The sequence below is a fragment of the Candoia aspera genome, chromosome 1 (assembly GCF_035149785.1).
Source record: "Candoia aspera isolate rCanAsp1 chromosome 1, rCanAsp1.hap2, whole genome shotgun sequence".
Classification (NCBI taxonomy): Eukaryota; Metazoa; Chordata; class Lepidosauria; order Squamata; family Boidae; genus Candoia; species Candoia aspera.
This window is the reverse complement of record NC_086153.1, coordinates 71,675,269-71,694,009: the sequence shown is the minus strand read 5'-3', so window position 1 is coordinate 71,694,009 and position 18,741 is coordinate 71,675,269. Positions and strand designations below refer to the sequence as shown.

Genomic DNA, 18,741 nt, shown 5'->3' with positions numbered 1-18,741 from the left:
AAAATGCATGGTTCTTTTTGCTTGAATACTGTATTTTCACTGTATATGTAGCCCAACTAAAACCTAGAGTTTTGGTAGATCGTTTGGTAAATCTGTTCCTCCTCCTCCTTCAATGTTCATTTTTGCTGGATCTCCATACTTTTCATCCCAGCCTCCAAATCCCTTATTTCTTTATAATATTTCCTTTTTGGATTGTTGGAGTGTGATGATAATAAATATAGGTATTTTATGGAAGAATATCTTGCCTTAAAGCTATTTATGTCTAATTTTAGTTAATGGTGATGCTGTAGAAATATACAGTATACACACATATACAAACTCTGTGTGTGTGTGTGTGTGTGTGTGTGTGTGTGTCTGTGTGTAAATTTTCTTTAAAATTTTTGCAGCTGATTATATGTGAGTTCCCTCTTCTTAGAATGGTGGGATATAAATAGAAATATTATTTAAAATTGTATAACAGAACACTAGACACTTGTTTCTTTTTTTTTTAGTATCTGTGTTGTCTCTCCACATCACGAACATCAATGGATAAATTGGCCTTTGATGTAGGCTTGCAAGAAGATACCACAGGTAACAACTTTGTGGGGGGGAAAAGCCTATATTTTGGTTTTTATGGCCCTGTTGAGATTTAGTGGCTTATATTTCTGAGATAAGTCCAGCTTTTTGTTTACTGTTGGTAGGGAGGACTGGCAATCTAATGGGTTACTTGACTGTATGCATCCTGGGGCAATGCTGGTTGACTCACAAAGAAAGAGGTAGGTCACAGAATGGAGGTTTCCTTTCTGTTCCAGTCTTGAGGAGAGTTCCATATTAGATTCGTCCATGATTGTGGTATCATTGGATAGTACTGTGTACACTATGAACAGGAAAAGGAGCTGATTTCAGCCCAGACATGTGGATGTTTACTTTCTCTCACCACATTCCCTCTGAATGTGTGCTGTGGGCCTAAACTGGCATTACAATGCTATATAAATACTACTACATATAAGAACTCTCATATTTCTAATTCATCCAACATTTTCCAGTGTACCATAGCTACTTATTTTATCTGCCCAGCCTGCTGGCAGACATCTGGAGGGTACCATATGCAGTAGGGAAGGATGACAAAGATGCATGTTTCTATAAGGTCAAAATAAGGATTATAGATATTTCCAAGATTATATCTGTTCTTCAGAACTGGGAAAACTGCTATGTGTCCATCACAGTTATATTTGAATGGCAGCATTTTAAGACATTTATTTATCACTGACACAGAGCCAGCGTAGTGCAGTGGTTAAGATGCTGAACGAAGAGTGGGGAGACTGGGATTCTAATCCTTCCTTAGACACATAATCCAGCTGGGTAATCTTGGTTCAATCACCCCTCTCAGCCCAAAGCAGTGTTAAGCTCTATGACAAGCCAGCTGATAAACAAAACCCTTTGTCACATCATACACCGATGGTTTCACTGTGAGAACTAGATTAGCCCAGCGCAAAAACAAGCAGACCCTGCAACTCCCTGGGACAAATGCTAAGAACAGCATCATTTATCATTGTCAGTTACAGTGGTGGTTATTTCTTGCTTTTTCTTGCAGAAGTATTCTTGTAGGCAGATATCACACTTACGTCTCTCTGTAAATGATGTGCACCACTGTCAGCTGTAGAATACAGGGTACACCATTAGAAGTACAGCATATCAGTAGAGTTTGCCCAATATTCATGTCATTTGTTGTGTTTTGAAATTTTTAAAAGCACTTTGGCCAAAGGCAAAAATACAGTGGAATATTAACAGATGGAACTTACCTAAGGGGGCTTCTATTGAGAATTCTGGACCTGTGCAGAATCAGCTCCAGATCTAACTTAACGTTGTTGGCTGATTTTGAGAGCTCTGTGGTTCTGCATTGTTTTATGTAAACCTGAAGCATATCTGTTGTTCCTTTGGAATGTTGTGACCCTGCATAGCCTGTGGGTGATCTCCTTTATTACTGGTGGAAGCTGTTGCATCATCTCATCATCTGGCTCCTGCAGTCAAGGCTGTCTCCTCCCTCCTACCCACAGTGCCCCTTTCACAGTGCTTTTCAGTGTTTACAATGTATTTTCTTCTCTTACCCACTCGAACATCGCTGTAACATGCAACTATGGTTACAGCTGTCGGGAAAAGTGCTTGACTGCAAAATTGCTAATTTACTATCATTTCAGCTTCATTGTTCACAAGAGGCTTTTAAAAGGAGGAGAGGTAGGCCTTGCAGCCAGAAAGGTTCCCCCCATAGCCGCCACATGGTTGGTTTTTTTTGCAGGTTACCAAATATATTCATGTACTGAAAACAGGGATGGTGACAGGTACTGGCGATCATTTTAAAGAATGAATAAATTACATTCTTTGCATTCTATTATTGGTTAGCTAGTGCAAACACTAACTGGTTATGGTGTTCTTAGCATATCAAGTTAGGACAAATGAAGACAATAACAGTGAGTGATTAGGGAGTGGAAATGATCCAATTAGAGCCTTATGTGGAAGTATCTTAAGACACAGCAATAGTATTTTAGCATGGACTGCTAGTAGTTTGCTGTTGTAGACTATTATTAATATTAAGCCAATAGTTGTATTCACAATTTTAGATGCAAAATAAAACAGTACATTTCAACGTAGGGGAAGCCTGCTGGTGGACTATACATCCTGCTTCCAAACAGCGTTCAGAAGGAGAAAAAGTGCGTGTTGGGGATGATCTCATCCTTGTCAGTGTCTCTTCAGAAAGATACTTGGTAAGTGATGAAGAATAATTATATGTTATTTAATAAAGCTTAACAAGGTAGCAAAGTGAGCATGAAAAAATAGGTAATGTATAACATGTGAAAGTCAAAATGTTGTATATTTCAGCCATACTCTTATCCAATCCATGCTGGCACTGAAATCCTTACCTCCAAGGGAGCTTTTCCAAAAAGTTCAACTTTAAAATAAGTTTAAAGTATAAAAACTATAGATGCGAGTAAGAAATTTAAGATGAATATTATTTATTCATGTGTAATTTTGAATACATTTTTATATTTATCTCACTATACCTTTCTTGTTGAAAAGATTAAAAAGGCAGCTTACATATAGGTAGGCCTCAGTTAATGATGGTAATTGGGACTGGAATTTCCATTGCTAAGCGATGCGGTTGTAAAGTGTGATATCACGTGAACTCATCGCTTAGTGGCAGGAATCCCAGCAGTCCCTGTTGACATCATTAAGCAAGGATCATGGGTTGTTAAGTGAGGACCTCCTTGCAACTTCCTCAAGCAAAGTCGATGGGGAAGCTGGCAGGAAATTGCGAGTCCCGGGCAGCTCGCAAGCAGGCTGGCAGGCAGGAAAGTGGCTGCTGCGGCATGGTGTGAGTGCTCTGGCTGGCAAGAGGGCATGCTAGCAGCTGCCATGTGAGCGCAGCTGGGGTGAGGGTGGCTGCTGCCAGGGGCAGGAGTATGTGCAAGTGACTGCTGTGGCCCAGCGTGAGCACAGCTGTGCCGGGGTGACTGCTGCCAGGGGTGGGAGGGTTCTCAAGTGGCTGCTGTGGCACCGCACGAGTGTGGGCAGGTGGGCATATGCTACAAGTACAAGATCTTGCACTCTGTAGCCAGGGTCCTTGGAAGAAAAAGTGAGAATGGAAGCGACTTACCAGGGTGACTTGCAACCTTTCCTGCCGGCTTCCCCATTGACTTTGCTTGTGGGAAGCTGGCAGGGAAGGTCGAAAATGGTGATGACATGACAGTGGGACGGTGCAACCGTTGTATGTACAAGCCAGTTGCCAAGTGCCTGGTCACAATCACCTGATCGTGGGGGTGCTGGGACAGCTGGAACTTCAAGGATTGGTTGTAAGTACCACTCATTCAGTGCTGTTGCAACTTTGGTCACTGAACAAATGGTTGTTAACTGAGGACTACCTGTATCTATGACAAATTAATGTGTTTCCCATCCTTAAAAGTGAACTTCACTAGCTGCCCAGAGTTGGTTGGTGGCATCCATATTGAATAAATAAATAAATGTTTTCAGTGGGCGCTTGATTTTGCTTGAAAACTGCATAGCTGTATTCATATAATTCCATTTAAAACGTTTCAGATCTACTAGGTGACACCTAGTATATTTATTTTGAGAAGTATTGTGTTTTAAATAGATTTTGAGTGATATTAAAGTTCTTCCTGGGCAGAAGGTGTGATGTCTTATTTGCACCTGTAAGTCATCACCTGATGCTACAAGGTGTGAAATCAAGGCTATCTGATAGACTTCCTCTGTGAGAACAGATATTCTGTCATTTCTTTTCAAAATGGAATAAATGCTTAGGTAATAAAAATAGTATTATTAAAAATAGATATAGAAGTATGAGAATTTTTGTAGGTAGATTTCTTGGAATACAGAAATCTAGGTTAATCTATATGCTACCAAAACTCTCCTTTTTGTGCGTAATCTTTAACTGGGTGAAACAGTGCTTTGTAGGGCAACAATTTTTGAGCCAAGGTACCTCAAATGGGCTAACTTACAAAATGCGTCCAAAATCCAGGACCTACGACTCCCATGGAATAGAAATTTTATAAAACATTTTAGGATATAAAATTAACATAAAACATTTTGTGACATAATATAAAATGTCATAAAACATTTCCTGTGGTCAACTCCTGATGTTTGACTGTGCTATATAGTTTAATATGAATGACATGGGCAATTTTCAAGGCAGATACATCTCTGAATATCTCCCTGAATTTTTAAGAATTTTCCAGTGAAGGCAGTACATTCGAAGCTCTGCCATTGTAGAAGGCATTGAGGAATCTGGTAAGGAAATATTTCTGAAACAATGACCCATGGGTCATGGGTTGTCTAGTAACCAATATAAATTTAATTAAAAAATATGTGAGTCGCTTCTATGTCCACTCTTGAAAAAGTTCTTCCTGTATCTGGATTGTTTATATTTACTATGGCCCAGATACAAATAATCCCTTTTGGGTACAGAGTACTTCAGAAGGTGCTACAGGTAGTCTTCCAGTTCCAATGGTAATTGGGACTGGAATTTCCATTGCTAAGCAATGTGGTAGTTAGGCGAAACATTGTGTGACCGTATTGCTTAGCGATGGCATCCCAGCACTCCCTGTTGCCATTGTTAACTGAATCCCACCAGTTGTTAGGTGAGAACCTACCCCAATCCAAGCTATTCCTGCTTGGTCTCTCCCAGCCCTGAGCCTTGGTAAGGTAAGGGACTGCCTCCTCTGCCTCCTTTTGAACTCCCCCACCTGCCCTATCTCCTCCCCACCTCTGCCCTTTTGGCTGCCCTGCACAGTGGCACTCCTTAGTGGCAGTGGTGGTGCCAGCAGTGCTGGGGCTGAAGTAGAGGGGCGAGGCTTTCAGCAGTCTCAGCTGGCTGCCACCGCCCCCAGGCCTCAACTTCAGCCCCAGTGCTGTCGCTGCCAAGGAGTGCCGCCTCAAGCCCCATGCCATGGCCAGCCACCCCAGCACCCCAGCACAAACCCTCTGCCACCCTGTGCTTCACAAGTCCTGCCTTGCCCAGCTGACCTTACCTGTCTTCCTCCTGCTGCTGACAAGGCACGCCTGGCCAGGCCCTACGGAAGGCAGCTGCTGGCCGCACCAGGACTTCTTCCTGGGGCCACTTCTGCCAATCTCCAAATAGTGCAGCCTGTTCTTGCAATGCTTCAGAAGGCCTTTGGAAAGCTGGGGCTGAAGTAGAGCCCCAAGGGCAATGGTGGCTGGCTGAGACTGCTGAAGGCCCCGGGCCTCCACTTAAGCCCCAGTGCCACCGCTGAGGAGTGCTGCTATGCAGGGTGGCCAAAAAGGCAGAGATGGTGGGGAAATAGGCAGGTAGGGGGAGTTGAAGTGCCCCTGTGGTCATAAGTGCGAGTGGGCTGCCAAGGGCCCGAATGTTGATCAAATGACCATGGGGGGCTGCAGTGGCCATAACTTCAGGGACTGGGCGTAAGTACCATTCGTTCAGTGCCACTGTAACTTCAAATGGTCACTGAATGAATGGTTGTAACTCGAGGACTACCTGTAACCATCCTACCAGAGATGATCTTGGCAGACACATTCTTGAGTTTTTGAGGTTTTGATACTATTGACTGTGATTCTCTAAGGTCATCTCTGAGAGTTGAAGTTGGAGCTATAGTGATTCCACTCTTATGAGGGCAGTAGCATTAGATGCTATTGCCCACATGAGGATGGACTCACTGTAACAGCTGTGCCATGAAGTGCCACAAGGTACTATTTTGTCTCCACTGCTATATGAAACTGATGGGGGTAATCATCAGGAGTTTGGGAGAAAGATGTCATCATTTGCTGATGACATTCAGCTGTATTTCTCTGGACTTGAGCCTGGATGTGTGTGGGATTGGATGAATGCCAATAAACTGAAGTTGAGGACTAGAAAGACAAAGCATCCTGGGCATAGGAATTTGAGAACTGCTAGTTCTAGGTGGGGTTGCACTCTCTCCAAAAGAAGAGCCGTGCACTTTGCAGTGTTCTTAATTCATCATTTAATCAGAGACTCAAGTGACCTCAATGCCTAGGAGCACTGTTACCAGCTTTGATTTGTTTGTAAGTTTTGCTTTTTCTTGGACAGGTTAGCCTGGCAACTGTAATCCACCCATTGGTAACATTGCATCTGGATCATTGTAATATGCTTTACTGTACCTTGTTTTTGGTCTGGAAGTGATAGCTGATTCAGAATATGTGGAGTCCTTGGTGTTCTCTGAGCCTTTTTTCTTGCAGACGTTTCATTGCCAGACTAAGCAACATTTTCAGTGCGAGAAGAGAGTGGGGTTTGCTCTCTGTTTATATACAGTGACTTGCCCACCAACACAAGCAGGGTAAGCCACTGTATATAAACACAGAGCAAACCCCACTCCCTTCTCACACTGAAGATGTTGCCTAGTATGGCAATGAAACGTCTGCAAGCAAACAAAGCTCAAGAAAACCAAGGACTCCACAGTTCAACCCTGAGCTACACATATTCTCTTTGATTGATTCAGAATATGCTAGCCAGAATGAGGGGATGGGTTAAGTACATATTACACCAGTGATAAGACAACTGGTGCTATAAAACCAGATTCAAGATTCTACTTTTTGCTTACAAATCCTTAAATAGCTGGAATTAGGGTAACTGGCAACTTGCTTTGTCCTGTCTAGACATATCTCAGTAGCAGGCAACCCTTGGGGAGAGGGGCGCAGCTCACTTGCCCAAGCAGTTAGACTTCAGAACTGCCTTATATGATGATGAATTTCAGCACCATGATTTGGGCCATTTGGGGGACATGGGCCCACCCCATTTAAGGGTGGAAATGGAAGCACTGTGACTATACATGCTTCCAGCTCCCATCTATTTTTTTTTTTATTGCCCCATTGAAAATTTTGCTACTGCACAATCTTGTACTAGCAATTATGAATGGAATGATGGGATTGCATGCAGTCCATGGGGTCATAGACTGGCTACCTCTGACCTCAGTGATCATTAAGACCAAAAGAGCCCCTATGACTTTTCCATAAACTACAGACATAGAACAGAGCTTTCTCTTAAATGGTGAATGTTGCCCTCACTAATCTTGAGGAGGCACTCATCATTTATTATCATTTATTATTTAAAATGTTTTTTCTGCTTTTCTTTTAAAAAGCAGCTAATAAGGTAATTGAAAGCAAAGTTAAAACATAGCATTTAAAGCCACAATTAAGAATACAGTTAGATACATTTAAAATATTTATTTATTTATTTAATTTTATTTTTATCCAGCCTTTATTATTTTTATAAATAACTTGAGGCGGCAAAATGTATTAATTGATTAAAAGGACAAAAACCATTTGAACATCTACCAAATAAAGCAAGCAAATTCCAGGGATATATTTAAAGTTCCTGCTACAGACCTAACATTTAATGAGGCTTATCTCCATTTTTTTTTCATTTCTCTCCCCTCTTTTAATTTAATTTAATTTAATTTAATTTAATTTAATTTAATTTAATTTAATTTAATTTAATTTAATTTAATTTAATTTAATTTTTTTTTACATTGAATTTTAGGTCTTGGAATGTTATATTATCTCTTATATATTAAGGATTTTCTAACCCTAAACTGCATTGAGATCTCTTGGACATAAGATCTGTAATTATAATTGTAATAATGTGTAGTAAAATATGCTATTATTTGAATAAGATGTTTCAGCCCTTGGCTATATAAACCAGTAATTAAATACCATCTGTATTCTTCCATATTTTTATTTCTGATTATGATGCAAAACAGTAGTAATAAACTTTTTCCTATCCCTAGGAACTCTAGCTAGAAAAAGAGAATGCTCTTTTCCTGCTAGTTCTTTTCTGGTGTACATTTAACAAGGAAAATCCCAAGATGAACAGATTCAACTAGAATGGAAAAATACAATATCTGAAAGAAATTATTCAGTCATAGATTTGAAAACAAAGCTTAATTTTGAAGTCTTAAAGATTATTTGAAATGTAACTGTTAACTGAATTAACATTTTCAGCAATTTTATTAGGCCAATTATTTAGAAATGGCAAATGAAGCAACATTTTCTTAGTAATACTCATTGTGTTTTAGTTTATAAGGTTATTACACTTGTTAAGACCCTTTGCATATAGCTATGATACTAATAAAATTGGATATTAGTTGAATATTCTAAAATAGTAGAAAATACTTCACCGTGTTACTGTTTTCATTTCTAAATCATATAAATGGCTTGGTTCTAACCTTGTAACAAGTCATACTTCGTTTAAGCCATGATATATTAAACAAGCCATGGTGGCTGGGATTGTAAATTCGTTCAGCCAAAACCAAACAAACCATGCTGTAAATTAGCAACACTCCACTGTTTTTATTGTTTGCTATTCTACACTGATGTTGATTTCTCCATTCTGAATTTCAGGAAATGGGTGTTAGGTACTTTTGAAGCCGACAAGGGAATTTGGAGGATGCTTGCAGAATAATTAACTTGCTTTGAATTAATTCTGGCTCATTCATTTTGCCTGCTGCACTGCTCTTTAATGTTAGTTCTCTTCTAGTGCAGGGCTACTGAATCAGTGATTGTGACATTTAAAACTGAATGTTATTTGGGAGATGAGAAACTTGAACAGTAGATAGGGCTTCAATTGATTGTACAACATAGTGCTGAACATCTGGATATCCAGCTAATTTAATTCTTGCAAATACTACTAAAGTATGTAACAAATGTAACTGCAGGGTGATTGTTATTTCTCTATTATTCTAATAACAGACTTTTTCTTTATCCAACGGTTGCAGCATCTGTCTTATGGCAATGGCAGCTTGCGTGTGGATGCAGCTTTCCAGCAAACACTTTGGAGTGTTGCCCCAATCAGTTCAGGAAGTGAAGTAGCTCAAGGTACTGTTAAAATAATGATGGTCATCGTCCTTTAAGTTTGTTGTTTCAGTAATGTGAACAACAGCAATAACAATAATCCCCAGCAAACAGTTGCGAGACAAAATAAGTATTTTCCAGATTCTTATATTAACCCATTTAGGGAAGAAGGTAAGGCAGATGGTAGTACTGCCTATTATAAAATTAGCTTTACTCAGGAACACTGGGAGCTGAATTCATAATATGAATAAATAGGAAAGAGAAGGCACGTGGGTGTTTGGCAAATAGCTGTATTAGCTTCTGATTTTTTTAGAATCCTCTTAACCACCTACTACCAAACCTTTTATAATCTAGTAGAATACCTGTTCTTTTGCATACCATAACCATAAAAACAGTCTTGAGAGAGGTTACATTAAGGCTGACTTGGCTTTGCTTTCTTTCATAAATAAAATACACAGGATCACAGATTCATGTTTTCCTGCTAAACAGTTACTGTGATTACATGTAATGCTTTCACCGCGAAATTTTTTTTAATGATGCCAATGTTTCATGCTGTCAAACACATAATAAGTATTAATTGAAAGCAAGAACTTTTATACATTTAGCATATGTTGACATCAATATAATAGCTAGCCTTGAGTGAGAAGAAAGCTAATTTTGCTGTAGAAAATTCTTTATACCCTTTCTGTGCTTGTTTGTTTTTTGGTGCTTTTGGTATGTTGACTCCTGGCAACAACCTGGACTAATCCCTGCAGTTTTCTTGGCAAAATTTTTTGGAAGTGGTTTGCCACTGCCTCCTTCCTAGGGCTGAGAGAGAGAGAGTGACTGGTCCAAGGTCACCCAACTGGCTTCGTGCCTAAGGTGGGACTAGTCTCCTGGTTTCTAGTCTGATACCTTAACCACTACACCAAACTGGCTCTCTTTTCTGTGCTATTAATGAAACCATACTGAAACTTTTAGTATGGAAAATAGTTAAGTTTCTTTTGCACTGGCTTGTTTGGCATTTTTTCATGAGTATTTGAAAGATTAAGTGTTTGAATCTGTCATAGGTGCTTAATAGTTCCTTTAGAAGTATGGTTCAACCCTTCAAATTATTTCTTTCAAAAACTCTTATTTTCTGTATCTTATGATGCAGAAAAAGTCCTTAGATAATCAATTTAATTTTGTTGAATAGTATAGTTTTCTTCTGTAGCCATTATTAGTCTCAGTGATGGTAGCATCTGTAATCGTTTGAAATTAATCACAGTAGAGTATGTGAACAACATATGAAGTCTATCTTGTTCAGGATTTACTCATAATTAAAGAATTTCTGTGTAATAAATCAACCTGTTTTGCATCATATTTTATAGATAACAGAAATAATCTGAGTGTTTAAAGGAATATTAAGAGATAATTAATGCATATAAAACTGTTTTGTCATGTGAATTATTTGTATTGTTCCAGACAGACTTCAGATAGTGTTTATAGAAGTCCTATATTGTATAGCATGCCTGTAAAGACTAAGCTTTGTAAGCAATGGGGTTTTCATAGCATTTACTGAGGAAGATCTCACGATGCATGAAATTGTCTCATTAGATGGCAATACATGGCTTTCTGAACCTTTCATTTCCATTTGCCCTAGTACAGTCTTTCTAAAATTAAATACAAAACTTCAGATCAGGTGAGAAATTCTGAACTAATATCAAGGCCCTTACAGAATATTTATTTATTTATTTATCAAATTTTTTATCGCTGCCCATCTCCCTCCACAAGGAGCGATTCTGGGTGGTATTTATTTAGAAGGTATTTATTTAGAAATTTGATAAAAAAAAATATACTAAGATAGGATTAATCTTAAAATACACAACATTTCATTTGCTCTGCGTTATAGGTTATCTAATAGGAGGTGATGTACTGAGGTTCTTACATGGTCATATGGATGAATGCCTGACAGTTCCTTCAGGAGAACATGGAGAAGAGCAGAGAAGGTAAATGTTTGTCAAACACCGAAGCAAAAAGAAAGGCCATTAGCCACTTAAACAGACATACTTATACATCCATGTACACAAAGGCATTCTGGTCCAATATTTCTCTATTCTCTATGATCTATTAAAGTTTCATTAATATTAATATGACTACAATTCGGTAATGCACTTGCAAAGCAGAAGATTTTGCGTTATAAATTGGGGCTGTATATGGTTTGAAACTGATTTGGAAGAACTGCTTTGGACCTCATGTGAACACTACCACCTCTCTGCCATTAATTAAAGCATGTTTATCTTTTCATAAACTTCTGTGCAAAAGTTTGAAGAAAGACACATATGCTTTAAGGAGCAGTGGTGAAGTCTCAATTGCTTATTCCAAATTTCAAAGTGTGTACAGCCCTAATACATGCATATAACTTTACGATAATCAAGTAGCAGCAAGTCTAAAGTTATTTACCACTAATTAAATTTTCTGCATGTATCTTCAAGGTTTAGGTAACTGGTTTTTGAATGTTAATATTTAATCTAGTTCCAATGTGAAAAAAAAATATTTTGGAGGAAAGTCTCCCTATTAAGGATATGGCCACATGGCCTGCTAGGTATGCAGTTTATCGGGCTGTTCTATAAGTCCTATCAGAGTCTGAAGATGAGAAACTTGAATACTGTATGCTTACTTGGCTCTAAAATCCAGTGAATACTGTGGAACTTAACTGGAAATCTAATTTTCATCAAATCGTATTTGATAGAAGGACTGTTTAGGTCATTGTATCCAGCCCCCAACTCCATGCAGAAATCTAAATGAAAGGATCTCTGAGAGATGAAGGGAGCCATCATCTTACTGGGTAATTGATTGCACTATTAAACTGCTCTTACTGATAGGAAGGATTTTTTTCTAACAGTCTGAATGTGCCTTCTGGTAACTTCAATCCATTGTTCCATCCTGCACTTTGGAATGCGTGAGGATAGATCTTACTTTATCTGACATCCTTTCTGATACTTCATGGGATTGCCCTTTTGCCAAAGTCTGCTTTAATTCAGTGAAAAAAAAATTAAGATAGACAAATAATTTATTTTCCTGAAATACAGTATCACCAGAACTGGTGGTGAGGGATTTTTCTCAGGTATCTTAAGAAGTTTCCTCCAGTGTAGCACTTTTTACTCTCGTACCTGACACCTTTGTGGTTTTGGTGTTTTTGTTTGTTTGGTTTCAGTAAGTACAGTAGCAGAATATAGTAGAATGTGATTAGGAAAGTCCAATGTAGAAAGAAATCTGGATAGCTTAGTCCTATGAACAATTGTGGTATATGGCATCCCAGAAACCATAGTGGTTTCGGAGTCAGAAAATGTGAGCAAAATTTTTCTGCAAAGTTGTATATAAAATTGGTTTAATATACTACTTGAGAAACAAATGTTCAAGTTACGGGTCTTTATCTGTCACATGTGAATATTAAACAAATGTTAGTTAAACATTTTATATGCTTCCCTTTGGCTAAGTTGATACGACATGCTTAAGTAGGTGGTTTAAAGCCAGAAACCAGGTCATTTCCAGATCACACCCAGACCCCAAGTAACTTATCTTAACAAGGCCAGCACATGTTTTGAATCTGAAAGAGATGGTTAACATAGGGCTAACTCTTGCTTCTCACTGGCTATAACAGCAAGAATCTAGTGTGGTTCTGAAGAATGAGGCTTGTGTAGGAAGTCTACTTTGTGGGGGTTGGTTTTGAAGGTGCACAGGCATACTGTATGTGAAATGGGTATTGGAAGGAGGTTGGGTGAGAATTGAGTCTTCTCAACCGATCTGTGGTGGATAAAATAAAAAACAACAAAACAAGCCAGTAAGTAAGTAATCACAGTAAACTATGTAAGTTGCAGTTTTAAGAGACTGCATTGTTAGGTATACATTTGTTATAGTTCTGTTGCATATTAAGATGAGACAAGATCCCTGTCCAAGAAGGGATAAATAGTCTCATTTGTCAGCCCCAGAATCAGCCATCACAGAGAGTAATCGAACAGAATAAGTCAAATCCAATCCAAGAATCATAGCTAGTAATTCCTTACTAGATTTGAAGTAGTTAGGTGAGAGAGCAAGCAAAAATCAGGAAGTCTGAATGGTCTATGAAAGCCTAGATTTTCAATGTGCAGTGACAAGGTGTATGGTTGCAAATGGTGTTTCCAACTCAACAATCTCCTTGGTGTGCTAGGTACCTGTTTTGGGCCAGCTGGTGCTGATCTGCTCATACTTCAGTGGTGCTCAGCCCATTAAGTCTCCACATGATAACACTCATTTAATTCCATGAATATGGATGGTTATTGTTCCAGTTTTACATTTGGGAATTGATCTCCAGAGCATTACAAAACTTTTGCCCCTCTGCTCTTGGTTTCAACTTCCTCATTCAGGTCTGAGCTGGATATCACAGAACAGGTGTGAAGCCTAATGAGGAATTGTTATCACTGAGTGTGTGCTTTATATTTCTGAGATGTAAATTCTATTCCTATGTGTTATATTGAAAAAGATGTTCAGTAGCAAACTTGACTGAAGACCTTGTCCAGGATGTTAGGAAGTTTGAGTAAGAATAGATGATACACTGTTAAGATGAGAAAATTCATATGACCCTTTTCCATTTGTAAGTGAAACATCATTTAAAATGATAAGCAGTAAAGGAATTTCTGATTTGGAGAGGCTTTCGTATGAGAAAAACTTTGGCAACAAAAGGATAACTCCTGAATTTTACAAAAAAAATTTCTTGTCAGTATAGCTTGATCATCTGAGCACTTCATGGAAAAAGGCTAGTCTGAAGTGAATTAAAGTTTGAGTTAGCCCAAGGCCTATAAAACTAGTCTATTTGATATCTTCATTTATTGAAGCACTGAAAGTAGAAATAACATTTTAAAATCTTCTCATTTTCTTGTTACCCATAGTACTTAGGGCTTGCCTCAGGGATTAGTATGTGAGAGAGATACAGAATAATCTAGCTCTGTTAGCTGAACTAAGAAGGAAAAGTAATTATTATGTGCCACTACATTTTGTGCTGCAAAAAAATTGTCTAGAGGAGAAATATATATCTTATGAGAATGCTGGTTACCATTACATTGAAGATCTGAATTGTTCAAGCACATTTTGCCTAAGGATACAGATTTACCTAATACTCAATTCTCAAAATGTAAACATGAATTGAAATATAGTTATACTTCAATATTTACCCTTTCCCCACTATTGTGATAGTTCTTCAGTCGAAAATGTGTATGTTAATGAAAATATAAAATTGCTATTTTAAGAAAGGTAAATTAGTAAAATCACATACAAATACATATGCTAGGAGAAATGTGCATGAAGATGAATATATAGCTTTATATGCATTATAGTTCACTGGAATGAAACAAGGTTGAAAAAGTGAGGAACTATGTGTCTAATTTAACTAATTTATGTAACTAATTTAGCCTACATTTCAGAAAGAACAAGTGTTGGATGATAAAACAGATTAGATCCAGAGAACCCATGAGCCCAATCTTTTGATCTTCCAAGTATCTCCAGATTGCATTGAGAAAATTCAGCAGCAAAATGACCTGTGATATTTGGTTTTTTTCCCCTCCAAAATAAGGGTGGAAATGGATATGTTATGCCTCTGTGAGGCAAAATTTCCACCCTTAAAATATCCCATGCCCTTTCTTAAAATAAAAAGAAAATGTTCAAAATGTTTCTCTCTACCCATTTAGTGACTTAATTGTGTTATCAGACTTAGCCTTCTGTGGCCCTCAAAAAATAGTTTATTTTTTTCCCTAAAAACAAGGTGTAGCCTTTTGGCTGAAGAAAATTCTCTGACACTGGATTAGATGGATTAAACATTCAAATCTCTGCCCAGCGAACATATTCTTTCTTATTACCCTAAAACAGGATCAGTGGTTAAATAGTTTCTGAGATTGTTTAGTCCATGTACTTTTTAAATTGTTTAAGCATTTCAAAGGAACACTAAATTTGCAATATAATGTTTTAATGTCACATTAAAACAAATTAATTTCAGCTTAACTTAATATACTAATCCTGAATTGTATTTTTAACAGCTGCTGTCTCTGTTCTGAGTTGTCATAAGCTCCAAAGTTGTTTAAGGCAAAGCATTTCTATTGGGCAAGTAATATGATCATAACATGACCATATAAAGTTTCCTGAAGAGTAGAATACACTGTGCCCTTACAAACTCATCAAAGCCAGTATAAAAAAGGCAATACAAATGATTAAAGAGTTGGAAAAATTCCCTTTTGGAGCAAGTTCTTTAGCTCAGGAAAAAAAAAAGGGGGGAGATTAATGCCCATTTCTTCTTCACATGGTACAGAATTAATGTGTAGAATACAGTTCCACAAAATTAAATAATGTACTTTAAGATCTTCAATGGTCCAATGCTAAGACAATTTTAAAGAGGGAAAGACAAAGTCAAGAAAGATAATCTATAAATAGCAACTAATCAGGTATATTCATCATAAAATTGCATTTTTATCTTCACGTTCCTGAATTCCCCAGTAAATTATGCCAAGAGGGAAAAATGAGAATCCTAATATCCTAATACACAATTACACACACGCACAAGCACATATAATACATAACATCAAAATGAAATGGGAAGGGAAAGTTACTGGCCATGAAGAAGAACACCTCCTCCCCTTTTATCCTCCAGTGAATCAGGGAGGTCTCTGCCTAAACCATTGCTAAATATTATCTTGTTCCTCTGGACTTAAAAAATGTTTCAGCCCCTTTTGCCTAGATAGCGGTTCTTGTGTGTTTCCATCAAGGCCATCTTCATTATGCTTTACAGTTAGTGAATATGGTAGGACATTCTGTACCCTAGAGGGTACTTGTTAATCCAAATTGATTGGATTAACAATGAAGGATAAAAAGAACTAATAGCTTTGTTTTGGTAGGAATTAATTGTAACATGAAACTGGCATGAAACTGTTTTCATTGGTTAAGTACACCTTTCAAGGCCTCTGAATTTATTTCTTGTAATAAAAATAATGAACAGTAGTTAAATGACCTTCTGCAAAACCATGGCAACATAGTTTTAGTGGATATCCACTCCTGCTTCACAGTGGCCCTTAAAGTATCTTTTAAATTCAGCATAGTTTATAGCTATACAATTGAGAGACCAAAAGGTTTAAGGCTGTGTAGAAAGGTCCTTGTGGAAGATTCATGAGTGTGCACTTTTAGAAAACCCTTCTTCACAAGTGATTTTTTTTACTTTCCCCAGCTGAATACTTATTTTCAGAATTGTTCTGAACTGTCTTTGGTTCTTTTTTCTTTTTTTAAAAATAACCATACGTAGTTTTGCACATAGTCCATTCTTTCTTTAAGTGGTGGGAACATATAATGACAGCTACTATAATAAAATATTCTCCATAATATTTTATACATATTATATGTCTAATAAATAATAATGTTATGCATAATTATAATTTATTTATATGCACTGTTTTACTATGCAATTAAAAAAGGAAATAAATTATGTGACATAGAAATATATAATGATTAAGAGTTGGCTTGCTCATACCAATTAACTGGCTACTTAAGAAGCACAATACATTTGCTGGGTATTGTTAAAGAACAGTGTTAGTCTATGGTAGCAAAAAATCAGAGGAGTCCAGGGCACTCCATGGCAGACCACCAAGTGACTGTTTTGGAAAAACAAGAATTTAATAGCACCATTGAGTGAAAGATTGCTGAGGTTACATACTTCAAAATGTTCCAGGCAGTCTCAGAAGGTCTCAACAAACATGATGGGTTTTAACACATTACAATTCTTATAATTCTTAATTGATAAGGTACTTGTAATATGTCTCACTTGTAACCTGCATCTGTATAACCAATCTGTCATTCCCTCCCTCCCCCCCTCCCCCCACCCACTTACCAGTTTCAGTCCTGCATCAGTCTAGCCATTCTATGCATCTGATGAAGTTAGTTGCAGCTCATGAACACTTACGCTTTTAAATAAAATGTGTTAGCCAGAAAAGATGCTTCCAGACTCCTCCTCATTATTTGCTGGATAAGGGTATAAAAGATTGTGCTACAAATTCCTGTAGGAGTAGATTTTGATTTTTGCCTCAGGAGGATGGAAGAAATATAAGCCCCATATGAGAGACTTAAAACAAGTCCAGAACTGGAGGCTTTACACTTTGAAAAATGTACAGTTAGTCCGAGGGATTTGTCTACCTCTTCTTTGTGGTCTCTGTGTATTACAAATATAGTTTCCAGTGTCTGCACAGACACCATCCATACGTTCTACAGCTGAGCTGATTTTTGTAACCCTAATTACTCCTTCATGCTGCATGCCTGAAGAATTTCCAGTTATATACCTTACTTTCCTCTGATTACCATTACCTTCTAGTTCAAGATTGCTGTGCTTCCTGGATTTTTTTTTTTTTTTAGATTTTTTATCCTGCCATTATTATTTTTTATAAATAACTCAAGGTGGGGAACATACCTAATATGGCTTCCTCCTCCTGTTTTCCCCACGACAACAACCTTTGAGATGAGTTGAGCTGAGAGCGAGGAACTGGCCCAAAGTCACCCAGGTGGCTTTCTTACCTAAAGTGGAACTAGAACTCACGGTCTCCTGGTTTCTAGCCTGATGCCTTAACCATGAAATAATTACTCTCCGCTTTCTCCCCAAAAGTTTTACTGTTTGTCTTTTGTCAGTAATTCACCACCTGCATGTCTTTCCTTCTTGTGGCTCATTTAGATGATGTGTCAAGTATATCAGCGTCTCAGCCTCAGATGGATATTCTCTCTTCCTTTTGGATTTGGGCAACGGCTTCTGAGTGGACTTAGGTCATCACTCTCAAAGGTTCACAAAGCATACACAATAGCTCTTACCATTTTAGGGTCTTGCTCTAGGAACAAGAAAAATAGGGAGCAACTACAGCTAATACTTTGTTTTTTGGAGTACCTAAACATTTGTATGGATTAACACCAGAGAGAAGTAAACTGGTTTCATTAGGTGAGGACATTTCTTCTATCTCTGTTCCTCTCTTGTATGGATATCAGGTGTAAAGCACCAGTCTCAAGATCAATTGCTGACATTAAAAGCCATGTGTTGAAATCACCAGAGGAAGAGGATTAAGGAATATAAACAGGTAGAGGCTATGTTGGCCTACTCTACACTTTACTCGACCGACAGGAAGCTCTGGTGTGGGCTGGTCCATGAAGTCACGAAGAGTCGGAAGCGACTAAACGAATAAACAACAACACTTTACTACTGCTACTAGTTTTGTTTATTTTTTTAGTCACTATATAGCTGTCCATCTCACAACAGCAGCTCTGGGTGGCTACCCTGTGTGGCGAACAAAGATTCATTGCCTATGCTAACAGAATGTGGGAAACCAGTGAGGCCTAAGTCATTTTCAATTATTAAAGATACATGTCTAAGTTCAGAGTCTGAAGGGAAAATGAATGAGA

The 18,741-nt window shown here is 37.9% G+C and overlaps 1 protein-coding gene across 1 annotated transcript in view; it reads left to right on the top strand.

Moving 5' to 3' along the window:
* Positions 1-18,741, top strand: part of RYR2 (ryanodine receptor 2) — a 258,198-nt gene that overhangs the window by 24,163 nt on the left and 215,294 nt on the right. Inside the window, exons 7-10 of the mRNA XM_063292172.1 lie at positions 492-570; positions 2,629-2,741; positions 9,258-9,357; positions 11,204-11,300. Of these exons, the coding sequence (XP_063148242.1) occupies positions 492-570; positions 2,629-2,741; positions 9,258-9,357; positions 11,204-11,300 (389 nt within the window). The remainder of the gene's footprint in view (positions 1-491; positions 571-2,628; positions 2,742-9,257; positions 9,358-11,203; positions 11,301-18,741) is intronic.